Source organism: Clavelina lepadiformis, chromosome 8 (genome assembly GCF_947623445.1).
Source record: "Clavelina lepadiformis chromosome 8, kaClaLepa1.1, whole genome shotgun sequence".
Lineage (NCBI taxonomy): Eukaryota > Metazoa > Chordata > Ascidiacea > Aplousobranchia > Clavelinidae > Clavelina > Clavelina lepadiformis.
This window is the reverse complement of record NC_135247.1, coordinates 17,265,058-17,282,628: the sequence shown is the minus strand read 5'-3', so window position 1 is coordinate 17,282,628 and position 17,571 is coordinate 17,265,058. Positions and strand designations below refer to the sequence as shown.

Below are 17,571 nucleotides of genomic sequence, written 5' to 3'. Positions count from 1 at the left end.
CTGCCATAGTAGAAAGTGTGGCACTTGCACCCATAAGATTCATCAACACTCCGATTTATGCTAAATAAACAAAGGAAAACTGCTTATTTGAATGCCAATTTGTAGTAAATAAACAAAAATTAAGGCTTCTGTGCACGCCATCACGCCAAAAATGTTTGCACGCATGATTTCTCGTTAAAACTGTCGTACTTTCCAGTTGGGACTATGCATTCGTGTTATAGTCTATAGGCTACTGTACTTTGTAGTTTTACTATAATGAGTTCATCTACTCCAGTGTTTCCCAAACTATTTGGGCTGCGCACCCCTTTTTGTGAATGTGTTATTCCAGTCGGGTCAACTTTTTCTGCGCAGCCGGCATTGAAGGATAATACAAAACAAAAAATAAATATCACGTTTATTAATAAACATTAACAACATGAATAGGACGGATGAGGTTGCTTAAATACCATTGCAAAAGCTTACGAAATCATTTCAATTATGAATTAATGCGGCAAGTATGTATACGTCTGACTTTTTATATTTTTTGTGATGTTGTCACTGACCCCTAGTGGTCTGCAGGCCCTAGTTCGGGAAACCTTTATCTACTCTACAAGAAAATACATTCGTGATTCAGCTATTCAGTGTTATGTTTATACATGATTTTTTTCAAGTTTTAGCACATACGCTGGATGCATTGATGTAAGGCTAGTATCAATTTGCAAATTTATGGCAAGCCCATTAGAACACTAGGAAACGTTTAATGGAAAATTTTCCAATTTGCCAACTATGGCGTCGAAAGAGGACCCTGTTATGGTTTGTTGCCATCATAGCTATTTTAAGTCCAGTTTGGGGACCCAAGAACATCACCACTTCGAGTCGGTTGGAACTCAGGTAATTTTAGTCATCAAGTTAATGATATATTTAATTGTTTGTTATATTCTTAATGATATACAGTAAAACGATTACGATATATATAGTTATTGAGTTTGGCTTTAGCTATGTGTTGAATATGTGGTTTTGATAATTATTTTCAACTGCTGCCTACCTAATTGCAGTTCATTGTTTCTTTACATTGCTTTCCATAGGGACAAGGTTGTTGAGATGTTTAATCATGCATATGGTGCCTATATGAGGAACGCTTATCCTGCCGACGAGCTGATGCCAATCGCCTGTAAAGGGAGAGTGCGTGGGATCACTCCTTCAAGAGGAGATGTGGATGATGCTCTTGGAAAGTGAGCTTTTCCTCAATGAATGTTTTACATCATCTTGCATTTGACCGACTTGTTTTACGGTCAAAGTTTATCACCCATGTACATTTGTTTTTTAGCTTTTCTCTGACGCTGGTTGATACCCTAGACACTTTAGCTGTTCTCGGTCTGTACGATGAGTTTGAAGATGCCGTGAGGAAGGTGGAGAGAGATGTCAACTTCAACGCTGATCTTTCCATATCTGTGTTTGAAACGAACATTCGAATGCTTGGGTAAGAAAATTTCAAGCCACAGGCTTACCTCAGACTGCATTTCTTAATTTAATTTTTTTCAACCCAAACCACAAAACTGTCAACATGGTCTGAATTTGGCATCAAAAGCAAAATTTACTATTCATGTGTTTGTGTATATATAATAGTGGTCTTCTTGGTGGGCATTCTGCTGCACTGGAAATACAAGAGCGGCATAATCGCATGAAGTGGTATAATGGCTCGCTACTGACATTGGCCAAAGAACTTGGTGATCGTCTTCTGCCAGCATTTAACACAACATCAGGCATGCCTTTAAGTCGAGTAAGTTCTTATTGTAACTAATTGAAAATATTGTATTTTGAACAACAGTATTGTGAGTTATGATACTGATAATGGGTTTAGTGGCCGTGCTAGTTTTTTCCAGCAATTATTGCCTTAATTATTTTTGAACACGTTTTAAGCCTTTTCGGCTTTGTCACTTTTTCCCGTTCATTGGCGTGTGTTAGTAACAACTGGTTTGATTTTCCGTCCCCACCGCGGTTTTGACGAAAAATAAATGATTGATTGATATCTATAATTTTGAATGGTCGTAATTGTTAAACTTCAATATAACAGTGGTGTGAAGTATTAACATTATACGTAGAAGCTGCTCGATGGTTGTTTGTTTTTAACTCTAACATCTACTTATTGTCATGTTTCAAAAATTCATTAAACTTCAAATTTTCAAACAAGCATAGATAAGTTGTGGTCTGTTTGCCTTATCACAATGGTCCTTCCTCATTTCACAACCTTTTTCTGTTTTGAAGATAAATCTGCTGACTGGTGCAGTTAGAAAAGAGAGGGACAGAGACACATGCACTGCTTGTGCTGGTACAATGATCCTTGAAATGGCTGCTTTGTCAAGATACACAGGTGAGCAATTTTTGTTTAAATGGCAATTAATGTATATCTATCTGTCACGTGAAACAAGGCATTTTCATGGTCTAATTCAATGTTACTGGTACAAAAATCTAAACATGATCATTAGCGTTACAAATTAGAATTACTTGTTTTTGTCTTGTAATAGTCCAATATAATTATAGTCTTTGTCTTGCTGTAACTATACATATAATTTTGCTCAGGCATTTGGCTTGTAAAACCATTAATATTACCGTTTGATGTAGGCATTAATTAATCTTCTGAGCATGGAACTAAATTTTTTGACAATTCTTTTCCGTTTGAAGGTGACCCGATTTACGAAACCCGAGCTCGAGCAGCGATGGATTATCTATGGTCACGACGTCAGCGGTCGTCAGATCTGATGGGGACTGTACTTAATGTTGAAAATGGGAACTGGGTTAGGTGGGGATACTCATATTTGTTTTAGAAATTGAGCAAATTAGGTATTTCTTATTGGTGTAATATTAATCTTCATCAAAACTCTGCAAGCATTATACATATAAGATATTACATTATATTTCATTGCATTGCAATTGTTCAAAGTTAAAACATTAACTTTGAACATTAACAAGATTACATTAACGTGAAACTATGCTCACTTTGACAATTTGTTAACACTATTGCACTAGTTTGAAAGTACCAATTTATATGTGTTGCGGATTTGGATACTTTATTATTACACAGAAAGTTATTTATTGACTAATTTTAAGTTACACTAGCAATCATTCATGTTCTGGATATAACATAATTACATAGCACTTGTTGCGAACCAGCCTTTTGAGCAGTACTAAATTATTGCTAAGATTTTTATGAAATGAGTTAGTTGACAGTTTTTCAAATCGTCATACATTTCATTTTTGTCGTGTTACATCATAAAGCAAAATTTGTATATGGAAAACACGACTAAAGTTGACTCTTTCATAACTTTTAGAAAGGAGAGCGGAATAGGGGCTGGCATTGACTCATATTACGAGTACCTCCTTAAAGCCTATATTTTTCTCGGAGATGAAACGTTTCTAGAGCGATTCAACACTCATTATCAGGTGAAGCACAAATCGATTTTGGCCAACTTGCTTTTCACAACTTAAGTGTTCATGTATTTATCGTTTATTCCTTGTTTTACTGTATAAGCCATCTTTTTAATTATATATTTTTTATAAATAATAAGCTTTTTACAGGCTATCAAACAATACTGTGCTCAAGGCCCTCTAGTGGTGGATGTGCTTATGCATAAACCAACCACGTCAGCTCGGAATTTTGTTGACGCTCTTTCAGCATTTTGGCCTGGACTTCAAGTACGTCTATGATTTCAAAAACAAAACCTAGATATCAGTGTGATTGGTCATTTTTTCTGAATGTATAAATATTAATTTAACATATTTAATCAATGTTGCTTTCGTGAAGGAACAATTATTTCACGGGTTGGGGTTTAATGGAGTTAGCAGTGGCTTAGTTTTCAACCTTTGTAGTGGTTACACCCCCCCTTATTTTGTATATTTTTATGTGATGTCTCTTCAAAGTTATTTCATGGTGAGAAGGAGGATATTTGCCAGTATATTTGTTTGACGAATATTCCTTTCACCTTTTACATATCTTTTTCGAAAACCAAATGCTAACCTGGAACCTACCATTGGTGAAATTTTCGTTGAAAACTCTGAAAAAACTTGGCTGAAAAACTCGCTGTCTTGTTGCTTATTAATCATGTAATTAGGTAAAGTTACATCACAGCCAGGGTGTCATGTCATCTAAATCATTTTTTTCACTAATATTCAGGTGTTGAAAGGTGATGTAAAATCGGCGATAGAAACTCATGAACTCCTTTATCAAGTTTTCACTCGTCATACATTTCTACCGGAAGCGTTTACAACAAATTTCGACATTCACTGGGGTCAGTATCCTCTTAGACCCGAGTTTGCTGAGAGCACCTATCTTTTATATAAGGTAATTTCTTATCTTTTCAAAGTGAATTTATAGTTTTGTCTGTGAAACTTTTTTAGTGTCTTAGATTTCTTAATTCTATCCTTTGCTGTTGTGTTTACCATTTTTAAAAGGAATTTTTACAAATGCGTTTTTCAATGCCCAATCGTACAGGCAACAAAAGATCCCTATTATCTTGAGGTTGGCAAAACCATCATCGAAAATCTTGAAAAGAAAGCTCGAGTAAAATGTGGATTTGCTGGTATTAAGGTTTGTGAACAAACTATTTTCAGTACACAAATTAGTCATTCAATATTTTTGTTTTGGTGTTATGGCTTACAGTTTTTGAAACAATCATAGTTCCTGTGTTATGTGTCAACCACTAACTATGTTTTGACTAATTATGATTTTTGTAGTTGACAATGCACAATTAATGCATAATATTATGTAATAATTATGTAATATTATGTAATATCATAATTCCGTTATGAAGGACGTGAGGACATTTACTCATGAAGATAGAATGGACTCATACTTCCTTGCGGAGATGTTCAAATATCTTTATCTTTTATTTGCTCCTGAGTCTGAGCCACTTGGAATTGACATAGAAGATTATATTCTCACTACCGAAGCCCACATTCTGCCATTGAAGCTTTCACTAAGGACTCCGCCAAATTCAACTTTTGAAGAGGTTATTTTCGGTTACGTTTGTTGCTTTTTGAATATTTTTTATCAAATAATAAAAAAATGACATGCCAGTTTTTGTGATTTGCTTTATATTAGCTTACATGTTATTGAGAGATTTTGTCCATTTAATGATGAATTGACTTACATGATTCTCAAAATACTGTATATATCTTGAAATGTTCCATCAATTTTTTATTCTTTAGACTAAAACTGTTCCAATATTATTTTCAGGTAACATCACCTGTTAATGCCCCTGAAAATTTTGAGCGATCTTGTGTGAACTCTGCATATGTCCGTACAAACAGCTTGAAAACAATCCAAGAGTTGAGAGAGAAAACCCAAAATCACATCAACAAAATAAAGTCTTTCAATCCTGGACAATGGTGTGTTTTTGTGTTAACTTTTCAGATGTACAGGTTAATGAGATTCTTTATGACCTGTTTTATCTGAGCTTCCGATTTTTCGATCTTATCATATCTGAAAGGTTGAAAATTGTAATTATGCTTGGAACAGTTGTTGACAAACGTCATTACCAGAAACACATTTATTCAGCCGAAATACGCAAACCGAAACTCGCATGACCTGGAACGGAAAGAGACAGCTGCTAGCGAAAGAATTTACACCTGGAAATCAGCAACACACTGACATCCTCAGGAAGATGGGAATAAAAATTTTAATGCTAGAAGATGGAAAAGTGCAGTTGATGCAAGAGCAAAACTCTGCGGTTTCAGTGAAGGATGCCACAGTAATACATATATATTAGGATGTTTCATTTTTTCACCATTTTGGAATTTAAAAAAGCTTGGGGTTTTCCTAGGCGGTATTTTGGGCACAATGAAAGAATCTAAACTTTTTTTTGATTTATGACGTCATTTTGAGGTTGCACCCCCTTGTTGAAGTTTCAGTGGAGGTGCATTGTTCTAATTTGGCAATATCTTCGTAACCGATTGAGCTAGGGCCATTATCAAGGTGTCAAAAGATGCAGAATGGTTTCCTATAACCACTCAATACATTTTAATTGCATTTTCGCTCTAGAAAAAAAGTTATTTGAGAAAAACCTAAGTTTTGACATATTTTTTATGCAAATCACAATGTAGTTCCCAACATACAAAATATGTCAAAACTTAGGTTTTTCTTAACTTTTTTTCTAGAGCGAAAATGCAATTAAAATGTATTGAGTGGTTATAGGAAACCAGCCATTCTGCATCTTTTGACATCTTGATAATGGCCCTAGCTCAATCGGTTACCAAGATATCGCCAAATTAGAACAATGCACCTCCACTGAAACTTCAACAAGGGGGTGCAACCTCAAAATGACGTCATAAATTAAAAAAAAGTTTAGATTCTTTCATTGTGCCCAAAATACCGCCTAGGGAGACCCCAAGCTTTTTTAAATTCCAAAATGGTGAAAAAATGAAACATCCTAATATATATACAGTCAGACACTTATAATTTTAGCTTCAAAACAAGAAGCAACTAATTCTGATGCCATTGCATCCAGGAGGGTGCCTTGTTTATGCAAGAGATGATCGAATTGTCAAAGATGGAAAAAAGTGAAGTGGCAAACAAGCCAGTCCATGTCCAGCTCATAAGTCATCCTTTCTTGGGCTCACTTGCATTCCGAGGTGGCCCCGCTCAGTTTGGGCCAAGATTAGAAAATATAGAAGGGGTACGAGTATTTAATGCGGGTTATGTTGTGTTATGTTTCTTTATTGTTTGATGTATTCAGATTACTGGTAGTATACACAGTCATTTACAGTGCACTCAATTCTACTTGTTTGAACATGTACAATTCTTAATACCTGCATTTTTTTTCGTTTCCACTGTGAATAATAATAATAATAACGTTACCTTCAATGTAAAATAGTACTGAAGTAACTTTATTGTATTCACAAATTTTCCAGGATGTTTCCTTTATCAGATGAAAATAATTTCATTTTTAGGTGGAAGGAGAGGTAGAAATAGCGGATCCTTACGATGCGTGTGTTCCTCTCGGTAACGCCGAATCAGTCCAAGGAAAGATTGTCCTCGCACAGAGAGGCCAGTGCATGTTTGTGCAGAAAGCAAAAAGGATTGAAGAGGCTGGTGGAATTGGTGTTATAATAATAGGTTGGTCGCACATGATTGATTTCAGGTTCCATTTTTTCTTGACACAACGTAAAAGTATGAATATGAATTTTTGCCTGATTCTGAAACAACCATGTGCGTGTGCCCTGTACATGTCAGAAAACATTGTTTTTATGGAGAAAGCGTTGTCCACTTAATACTTGTCTTTTTGGTTTGTCGCCTTGCAATATTAGTTTTGTAAAGCAAAATCCAAGGTATATATTCATTTTTTGCACAAAAAAACGTTGAATTAGAGATGATGAGAACAAGATGTCAGACGAGATGTTCAAATGTCAGTCAGATTTCTGTATTTGTGAAGAAGAAAGCACTGTGAGCAAATCATCTCTGTGACAAGACTGTAATAATCAATCGTCTTTTTTAATTCGGCACAGATAATGCTGTGAGTTCATTTGAAACGAGCTCGCCCTTTGCAATGGCGGGGGATGAAAAAACTGAAACGTCGATACCTGCCGTGTTCCTGTTTAGCCATGAGGGCAACATGCTGCGAGATGCGGCTATTGAACAAGCAATAAAGGAACAACCGCTGAAAGTGATGTTAGCGAACAAATTGAAACCTTTAAGTAAGTGTCGTAAATTTTACATGAATGTAAATGATTATATGATAAAGGTGTGACACGACAGCAGGTATTTTTGACCTTTTTGTTAAATTACATGCTAGTGCTTGTCGTACACAGCTTACTAAAAAATTTTCTTTAATTGAGGTATTAGCAAAGAGTAACATTGTTTGCTTTTTTTGCAGATGAACTTCTCTTAAAAGATCATCTATCCATGAAAAATACTTCTCCTGTAAAAGCACAAGTATATGCAGGTAAGATTCATGTTTGTGATATTTGATGATTTAAATACTCAGTGTCTTTCCGTTTCCGTCATATTTTTTGCAAGATATATGTCAATAAATAACCCAGCATCTGTAAAATGATATCAGCATGCTTTATTTTTACTGAAGACTCCACAAACGATCCTGACACAACGAAGAAAAACAAAAAACCACCAATCTATAGGCCAGGAATGGAACTATCTGGTTCAGAATCTAAACAAACTGAGAAGAATAACAATCAAAAAACGTCTTCGGTACAAAGGCCGAAACAGGCCAAAGGTGAAGAATGTAAAACTGAACTCAGTGAATCCGACAAAAGAGATGAGTTATGATGTTTACCTAAGTTTTCTTTGTTTGCCTTTGTGATAGTGCAATTTCATATATTACAAACTATTTAACATATTTTCTTTGTTGAAACCCTTTTAGAAATTGCTAGTTTTTAAGTAGGAAACGTTTGTTTGTCAAAAACTTTTTTCATTTTATTGAGTTCTTTTTCGAATAGTAATGGTGAAAGCATAGCCCATGATTGCTAGTCTTTAAAACGTTTTACGATTTTGCATTGAAGTTCTCTTATTTAGTTTCTTTCTTTGCCAATGTTTGTTTGTCTGATTGTTGGCAGCAGCTTAAAATTCTTATGAGAGATAGTGTCGTGTTTTCATGTTTTTTTTGTCGCTGAAATTCAAGGCGTTCTTTGTCTTGTAATTTGTCTTTGCCTTTATGCCTTCTCTATTTTAAGTATAGAGCCAGGCAAAATATCTCTCATACCTGGATGTTGATGAAAACTTTGCACTTTTTAAACGCCATTTCTGACATCGTTACTGAGAGTCATAGACCTCCAGTTTTTCATTCTCACAACAATTGTTGCTAATAGCCATTGTCTCCATGGTACGTTTAAGTCCTAACTGGGTGCTTTGATCAGTTGTTTTACTAAATACAGTGGTAGCTTGTTTACTCGAACCTGAAGGGACCCATGACAATGGTTGTTTTAATTGATATAACTTCGTTGGTGTTTTTTGCCATGACCTATTTAGTTGCTTCAGTTTAACAGAAATTTTCAGTTTATGAGCTTCTATTGTGTATTAACTGCTTGTGAAATTCATCTACTGCAGTGCCCAGTGATTTGATTAGCTTTTTCTGCTTTGAAATGTAAGTGGGCCATTTCTGACGTCTTATTTTAGCATTTAGCTTTAGCATTTTCCTTATTAATACATTTGTCTTAGCATATTAAGAAATATTGTGTGTTTTTTCTTTGTTGCAGTTCTTTCATAATTTGTTTGAAGTGCAATACTTGTACTTTTCAGCAGAAAGTATGCCTCATATTACAATCCGAGTTGCAGCATCTGTTGGTGGTATTGTTTGTTCAATGATCGCTTTGTGTACCATACTGCTTTTAAATGGTAGCCTTCCAAAGAAAATGCTTGTTACTGTCGACTGCGATACGTAACAATGTCACGTGTACGAAAATGTTTTAGTACCGTTTGTTTCCTGGTGAATGTGCTTTTTTGTTCTTAAGACTTCCTTCTATGATCAACTATATCCGCACAGTTTGTAGATGCTAATAAACCATAAAATTGGTAAAACTTGAATTGAAACTTTTGGAATTGCACCTATATGAAATTTGCATATATACTCACTTGATAAACCTTTCATAACATATCATAATCAGCCCTGTAAGATAAATTCTACTGCATGCGTACAGGTACAACAACATTGTCACCAAAACTTACATACTGTAAATATCAAGCATGCATATGTCTTAACTTTCAACCCAGAATTAAAAGTTAGTTACAGATAAAATATATAGGGCAACTTCGTAAAACCCACAACTAGTTGATAGGGTGATGCGTATTATGGATGTAGTTTTAGGTGAGGTTGTGAGTATGTTTAAGTATTGGGGTAAATAGGAGTTAGTGTGATAGCAGAATGCAAGTACCAGCCACCTCACATCGGTGTGATAGCAAGGGAGTACCATATTTTCAGCATAATCATAAGATTCACAATAGAAATAATGGTTTTACATTGGGCAAACGCTCAAGGATATGGCCTAAATAGTGTTCAAATTACAGACCTAGCATCACTTTGTCATCTCAAACTATCATACTTGGGCTGCTGTAAACTTTTATAGTACTGGTTGGTTGCTAATTTCATTTTAGAATTATAAAACTGGTGGTTAAAGTATGCCCTAAACTTAGCTATATACGCTCTGGACAAATTTGACTTGACTAGCCTTGCAGATACAAATCAATGCATTAAGATCTGTTGAGTTTTGTTTATTTTAACCACATAGCAGCAAATATTTAATGTTTACTTCAGTGGTATAAATCTTGAGGAGTGGGTGGCACCAATACCGGGCCTACCGTGCTTGACAGGCTTGTAAGTGATGCTGAATTCGCCCAAGTAATGGCCAATCATCTCTGGTTTGATTTCAACCTGATTGAAGGTTTTACCGTTGTAAACACCAACCATGCTTCCGACCATTTCGGGTTCGATGATCATGTTACGAAGATGGGTCTTGACGACTTCGGGTTTTTCCATCGGCGGAGCATTCTTCTTGGCTTTGTGAAGTCTCTTCAACAAAGCATTGTGCTTGCGCTTAACGCCACGGCTAAACGCACGCCTTTGACGAGCACAATACAAGTCCATCAACTGCTCTCTGGACATGTCTAATAGTTGATCTAGATCTACGCCGCGGTAGGTGAACTTCCTAAAAGTTCTCTTTTTTGGAATTTGCTGCGTTTGTTCTGCCATTTTTTAGAACACGCCAACCACCTTTCTAACACACACGAAAAGAAAGTTCAGCAAGAAACCAGCAGCGATTTTTAACAAAAGCTAATATTAAATCATATAATTTTAAGTGGCAAATAAGTCACTTTAAAAGTAGAAGAGAATCATATCTTTAACAAAAAAATCTAACAACGTATAAAAAATATATTGCTTAAAATTGTAATTACAACTACTGTTATCTATAACTTTTTTAATTCTTTAATTTTTTTCAAAATCTTTGAAATTAATTTGAATTATATGATTTTAATGTCATATTAGTCTTTCCAGTCTTGCTTCCATCTTTTCCATTTTAACGAATTTTTTTAACACTACTTTACAAATTGCTACTTTATTGAATTTTAATGAATTTTTAATGTTGTCTTTATCATGATAAAAACTAAAGTTTTTTTTATAAACTTAAACGTCACACAGCCATTCGTAGTTTGACGTCATTAGTCTTTTGGGAATACCCTTATGCAAACCCATATTTCTCATAGTAACCTTTGTCAGTTTACGAGTTTCGTGGAAGGCAAGGAACTAAACTCAATTGATGGAAATTATTGGAACAACGGTTGCACCCGTAGGCATAATGTGTTGTGTGGTTTCTCTTTTCAGTTGTTTTAGTTTTAAATATGATTTTAACAGCTGATTATGATTGATTTATTCATTATGGTGGTTTCTTAGTGGCCGTGCTAGTTGTTGCCAGCAATTATTACTGTATTACCCTAATTATTTTTAAGCACGCTTTGTCACTTTTTTCCGTTCATGGCTTGTTTTTAGGTCCCTACCGTGCTTTTAAAGAAAAATAAAATGTTTGATTAACGTTGATCATAACGTCATAAGTAAAAAGTTCATATCCATAGCCTATGTGACGTCAGTGCTGAGAAATTGTTTGTGAGAGTGTTAATGTGCCGGTAATAATTTTAATGTGACAACGTGCATTAAGACTTTAATTCTTTGTTTATTTATTGCCAAACTTATGAATACAAATTGTGTTTAAACTGTAAGCAATTTTGCCTGGTTTGTAATTTGTATATTAATGCTAACCTACCATCATGTAGCACAATTGTTATCTTGCATGTTTTAAGCCCTGGCTTTTCCACTTTTTCCCACTCGTTTACTGTTCGTGAGCGTGTGGTTTTATTGTGATATAACTACAATGGTTAGCATCGTAACTTTCGCTCCACACAGTTAATTGCAAAAAATAAACAATACAATACAATATAATAAATCAATTTGTAACGTGAAAAAGTTCAGCGTGTTTGTTGATTAATCTTGTTCATGGCCTCTTTGTGCACAGTTTCAAACTTTCTACGACTGTACTATGGAGCACTAAGCAGCAAGTTTAGGCCAGCTTATCCAAAAGTTGTCCCTAGATTTTGTTGGTGATCAGTAAAAAATAATAACAATCTAAAAATTTGTAGGCTACCGGTAGGCAGTTTCCACATACACTTTCAGACTTATACATCATCTGTATGATAAACAGAAAAAGAAATAAAATAAAACAACAATAAAATAAAAAATTAAAACAGAAGGAAAACACAATCAGGTTTTGTATGAAACTTGGAAACTGTTTTCATGATTGGATACTGGTATGTATATATTAAAGTTATATACACAGTTAATACTTTCCAAAGAAGTTCTATAGGTTAGCGGTCTTATGTTTCATGTGCATTGTAGTGTGTTCTTTTACAACGGCATACTGAAAAGGTAAGAACATGTACACAAGACTTGCGCAACAATTTGCTTGGCATTTTTTTGCAAGCATAGTTCAACTATATAATAATAATAATTAAGTTAAGTTATTTGAACACCAACTTGCATTATGACAAATCAACAAATAATGTAGAAGACAGTGAATTTTATTGCAATGTTTGCCTGGATGGTGTTTTATTAAAAATTTTCATATTTCGTGCTTTGATTAAATTATATAGCTTGCTGTTTCGTATGTCAAGTTATCATGATGAAGGATTCCATAAGCTACCGTAAAACCTCTATTTCACCGCCACCTCTATTTGAACGCCACCTCTAATAGAACGCCACTTTTAAAGAAGGGTAGAAAAATAGAGCGCCTCCCTCTAATTGAACGCCACCTCTAATAGAACACCACTTTTAGCGGCGGAATTGTATTAGCAGGTCTCTACTGATAATTCTGACCAGCTAGTCGAAAAATAGAGCGCCAACCTCTAATTGAACGTCACCTCTAATAGAACGCCACTTTTAAACAAGAGTTGAAAAATAGAGCGCTATGGCGGTGAAATAGAGGTTTTACGGTAATTATGCTATCATTGGTGTTACTGTTAATTGCAATAACTCTGAGACGTTATAGCACTGGCTAGTTATTGAAGCATGCATTGCCTTTGATTACGTAAAAAAGTACAGTGTAACTATATTTGATGTGTCAGACAAGTAAATCAAATACAGTAGTTGAATGCTAGTACAAATTCTGCTTATCACGTTTTATAGGAAATTCAAGTTTGTGCTGCATTGTGCAAGTTCAGTTTTATGCGTAATGAATATTAATGTACAAATGATGTAATTTCTATAATATATACCCATGCTGGAGTTACAAGATAGGTTTCTGGATTACTTGCTATTACACTGGCAGAACTTGCTTGGTCTTCATTTCCTTCATGGTAAACTGTTTATAAGTGGGTTCCTCTTTTGAGGCGTCATGGAAAATTATCGAGTTTTTCGTGAAAAACGAGACTATGAGCTGCTCTTTCCAGAAGAGCCGAAGCAACAAATAAGTGAAGATTGGAGAGATGAAACCATGTCATCTCCAATCATGAGCAAGATAGCAGAGCAACAGAGAAAGGCGCTCATTCCGTTGAAAGAAGATCTGGCAGATTGGTTGTCGAAACTACTGGGTAAATTATCCCCTAATCTCAGCTATCGTTGTTGTGATGAAGTTGGCAGTGATATGCACCATTAATAATAATATAAATAAGCATTGATATAACCATTAAATAATAGGTTATACCAAATGACTTACACTTCTCGTGTACATAGATGCAATCTGTTCCACACTGCTATGACATATTAGTGGTAACAGCGAGTGCACCAACGAAGCCACAAATGAATCATAAAAATGTATTTTTCCCAAGTATGACTCGCAACTTTCAACATTATTCCTTCTAAGACAGGGTCATGTCTGCTGATGTGGCAACATTTGTATTATTCTTCTTTGTTTCTTATTAGGGAGAAACTTCGGAGAAGCGAGTTTGATGGAAGATTTGCAGACAGGAGCAGCATTGTGTGAATTGGCCAACATCATCTGTAGCCTTGCACTTCCGTCAGAGAAGATAGACAAGCACCAAAATAGGCCAAAGTCAGCTTATATTAAGTCGTCAAATCCTATCGTTAATGGGGGAAGACCGACCTCTGTGCAAAGTATTGCTAGGAGAGGTATGATAGTACTTCAAATATCAACTTTTGCGGTTGTTTTATTCGGTTTAAATATCTGCTTAGTGCTAATTTAATCTTGGTACTGCCTTTTACAACTTGTCGGACGTTCAGTGAATTATAGCAGTGTTATGTACGTTTGTTACTTGTGTATTCATTCTTGTTTGGTTAATCCTGGTTTATTTTCTGAATACAACTAATTTGCTTAATTCATTAGGGACCAAGATTAAGATAGTCGAAATGAATTGCCAAGTTTTCTATACATACTGTACAATACAAGATGTTTTTATGTGAAGATATAGTCAGGCCTCTGCCTCTGCCACCAAAATACAAAAAATCTGCCCAACCTGGTTCATTTTTGGCTCGGGACAATGCCGCAAATTTCATCACTTGGTGTCGCCAGCTTGGAGTCGATGAAGTCTGCATGTTTGAATCAGAATGTCTTGGTACATATGTACTGTGTTTTTGTCGAATTTTAATAGATTTAATTTTAAAGCGTTTTGTTTATTTTTGCTGTGAATCAATATGTTTTTGTCAGGCTGTTAAAATCAGAAGTTTTGCATTCAAGGTAATTTTACGTCCTTGTTACAGTTTTACAGAAACAGCCAAGAAACGTTATTTTATGTCTACTTGATGTTGCTCGGATAGCGGCAAGGTAGTTAAGATTTTTTTATCTGTTTTTAAGTTTGAATGATTTCGCATAGAAAGTGAACTACAGTTAACAACTTAACTAGTTTGGGGTATGATACATTTTACGTGCAATTGGGTCAGGAAGTCGTGTGTTATTATATCCCAGGCATGGGATAATTGCTCCAGAACTTGTGGAGCTTGAGGAGGAAATTGAAGAAGAGGAGAAAAGAATTAAGTTTGTTGAACAATCGCAACCTCTGCCAATATCAATGAATGTAAAAACAAGGGCAAAGGTACAACAGTGTTGCTGTGAATATTGGCTCTATTTGTTATTGTCTTTGTGAAGGATGTACTTTGTTACATAGACAAAAGGAAACCTGTTACATCCATGATTTTTTATCTGTTCAGTGATAGGTGAAGTAATTTTATGCAGCTCTTTCAAATTTTTAACCTTACTTTCGAACATGAACATTGTACATGATCAAGAAGCCACTGTTTTATTGTCAGGCTTTCCTTCATAGTGTAGTAGTTCTTTGACCCAAACAACTGAGTATAACAGAGTGCCTTCAAACTATACCCATTTTCCATTGTTATGAGTGCATTGTTAAACTTCAGCCTCATTCAAGTCATGTTTACTCTGGCAACAGTTTACACTCACTCTTTTGTTTTGCTACTTTTGCAGGCTTTAAAATTAGATGATGCTGTTTACCGTATTGTGGACGGGCCGCCATTTGAAGGACAAATTGATATTGAACGACTCGGAGAAGGCAGATACCGCATTGAAGGAAAACTAATTTTTGTGCGGGTATGAATGCTGACATAAAACTTCTAAAAGCTTTTAACTGTCAACTATGAGCAAAATAATTAAAAACTGATATAGTGCATGTTACAAAGATTTCTAGATTACTCTCACGGCAGTTGCTTGTTGGTTTGTTTATTTAATGTCTTTATACTTATACCTTCCTTTGGCAGATGCTCCGCGGTAGACACGTGATGGTTCGCGTTGGCGGGGGCTGGGACACTCTGGAACATTATCTAATAAAACATGACCCTACCCACTTCATACCAAAGATCTCAGCAAAGGAAATATGTGACAGCTTGTCAAGGGACATGGCCAATCCGAAATCGCGTTCATGCAGCGTTTCTAGTACTCCCAACAGACGTTGCGCCACGCCCAAGGAGACAATGAGAATTCTAAAAACTGACAAAGGATACTTCGTGCCACTAACGAGACGGCCACACTCCGCACTTAAGTAAAGAAACGCCTTGTTGTAAATGTGGCAATAAAAATGTTTACTAGATAAGCATGGTTTTGTTGCTGTTTAGAGACGGATATACTGTTGTACACGTTTTTGCACTGTGCTATTCTTCAATCTTTGTTTGATACACTTGTTTTGAAGCTTCTAACGTTTTTGCCTGGTGCCCTGTAAAAACTTGTGTTTACAGCATTGAACTTGTAATGAAGCATTGTGTATGCGTTAGCTTGTATTGTACAGTTCCCTCAGATTAATACAATTGCAGTGTTGCATAGTTTAAAATCCAATCCCATACTAGGTGCTGTCACATGATTTAAGCTGTCTATATCCTTGTTGCGAATTGTTTTAATTCTCTTTGGCTTGTAACCACAGCCACATTTGCTTGTTATGTGTCTTTTGCTTCAAGATGTTTTTATGCTTGTTCTAATTCTTTCTTCAATGAAATGTTCCTTTTGTCTTGAAAAAACAAATATTTTATTCGGGTGTCTGAAAACGAAACTGTGAAAATTTTAACCCCTACGGATTGTTCGGTTCCTTAAAAGATTTTTAACATTTAACGCCTGCACATGAATGCTGATATGCATTGCTTTTTGTTGCACAATCTTATTATCCCGTGTCAATACAGATCGACTTGTATTGAAATGAATACCGTCTTTCCTATAGATTGACTGTCAGATAAGGTCAATTTTAAAATATTGATTTTCGTCTGCTGTCTGACCACACGTCTTTCTCAACCTGATAGGATTTGATTTCGTTGAGCCTTGAGTTGTGTAGCTTAGTATTTAAGGTTATCTAGCTTTATCTATCCTACCTTTTCTGTACTTTGTTTCTTGAACAGTTGTAATCTAGGCTGGGATTGCTAGGACAATCATAACAATAACAGACACGTTATTTGTTATTATTTTGTTTGTTTCGTCTGTGCGGAAAATTACGCTCCCCGCGCAGAATAAAAACTTTACAGACATGACTAGGACTCATTACTATAGGGCTTATGTTGCAGGTGTTGTGTTATTGAAATAGGCCACTGAAAGTCTTAATTTCAGATCTGTTTACTATCGGTACGTGTTGCTAGTGTGGTGTAGTTGTTGGGATTCAGTGGATGTTAATTTGAAGTTAATTATTGAAATAGATTGTGACCCAGAAGACGATGCAGCTAACTTCGTGTAAGATAAGATGCTTATTTATTGCTTATTAATTAGGATATTTCTTAGAAAAAAGGACAAACATATTTTATAAGACACGGACCTTTAAAATAAGGACAAATCTTAGAAACAAGGATGGTATGGCAATTGGCAACCCTGCCTATACTATACTAATGTGTCTTAGTCTGTAAGGCTGCTCCAAGAAAATAAAAGAAATAAAAATGACGTCATGCGCAAAAGAGAAGTTTATACTCATGTGTTTAAATCTGTTTTGACCAATCCAACCTAAGAACTATTCAATCCACAGATGTTAGTTGGGTCATCCTGGGTTTCACCACCATACGTTGAATCGTCTAACTTGAAAACATGCGGTCACCGACTACAAACCACCATAAAAAACAACTAATATAAAAATCGGTCGAATTGCATCAGGATGTAGGTTTGGTAGCC

General features: G+C 35.5%; 3 protein-coding genes across 4 annotated transcripts; 2 read left to right on the top strand and 1 right to left on the bottom strand.

Annotated features, from left to right (window-relative positions):
- The first annotated feature begins 630 nt into the window (after positions 1–630).
- Positions 631–9,505, top strand: LOC143468703 (ER degradation-enhancing alpha-mannosidase-like protein 3). Its single transcript, XM_076966057.1, has 18 exons — positions 631–870; positions 1,065–1,211; positions 1,307–1,459; positions 1,606–1,759; positions 2,245–2,350; positions 2,662–2,779; positions 3,309–3,420; positions 3,556–3,672; positions 4,151–4,318; positions 4,469–4,564; positions 4,788–4,985; positions 5,213–5,364; positions 5,534–5,726; positions 6,483–6,650; positions 6,925–7,090; positions 7,480–7,668; positions 7,848–7,916; positions 8,055–9,505. The coding sequence occupies exons 1-18, from the start codon at positions 740–742 to the stop codon at positions 8,255–8,257; spliced, it is 2,640 nt and encodes an 879-aa protein (XP_076822172.1). The 5' UTR covers positions 631–739; the 3' UTR covers positions 8,258–9,505.
- A 675-nt stretch (positions 9,506–10,180) lies between these two features.
- LOC143468704 (small ribosomal subunit protein uS19) lies at positions 10,181–10,726 on the bottom strand. Its single transcript, XM_076966058.1, has one exon. The coding sequence runs from the start codon at positions 10,671–10,673 to the stop codon at positions 10,230–10,232; it is 444 nt and encodes a 147-aa protein (XP_076822173.1). The 5' UTR covers positions 10,674–10,726; the 3' UTR covers positions 10,181–10,229.
- A 465-nt stretch (positions 10,727–11,191) lies between these two features.
- On the top strand, positions 11,192–16,946 carry LOC143469280 (growth arrest-specific protein 2-like). 2 transcript variants are annotated; one of them, XM_076966921.1, is made up of 8 exons: positions 13,422–13,558; positions 13,701–13,794; positions 13,890–14,096; positions 14,390–14,539; positions 14,685–14,748; positions 14,890–15,016; positions 15,406–15,528; positions 15,696–16,946. In XM_076966921.1, the coding sequence occupies exons 2-8, from the start codon at positions 13,701–13,703 to the stop codon at positions 15,978–15,980; spliced, it is 1,050 nt and encodes a 349-aa protein (XP_076823036.1). In that variant the 5' UTR covers positions 13,422–13,558; the 3' UTR covers positions 15,981–16,946. The 2 variants fall into 2 exon arrangements, with proteins under 2 accessions (XP_076823035.1, XP_076823036.1); XM_076966920.1 differs by lacking the exon at positions 13,701–13,794 and having other exon boundaries at positions 11,192–13,558.
- Positions 16,947–17,571: the final 625 nt, after the last annotated feature.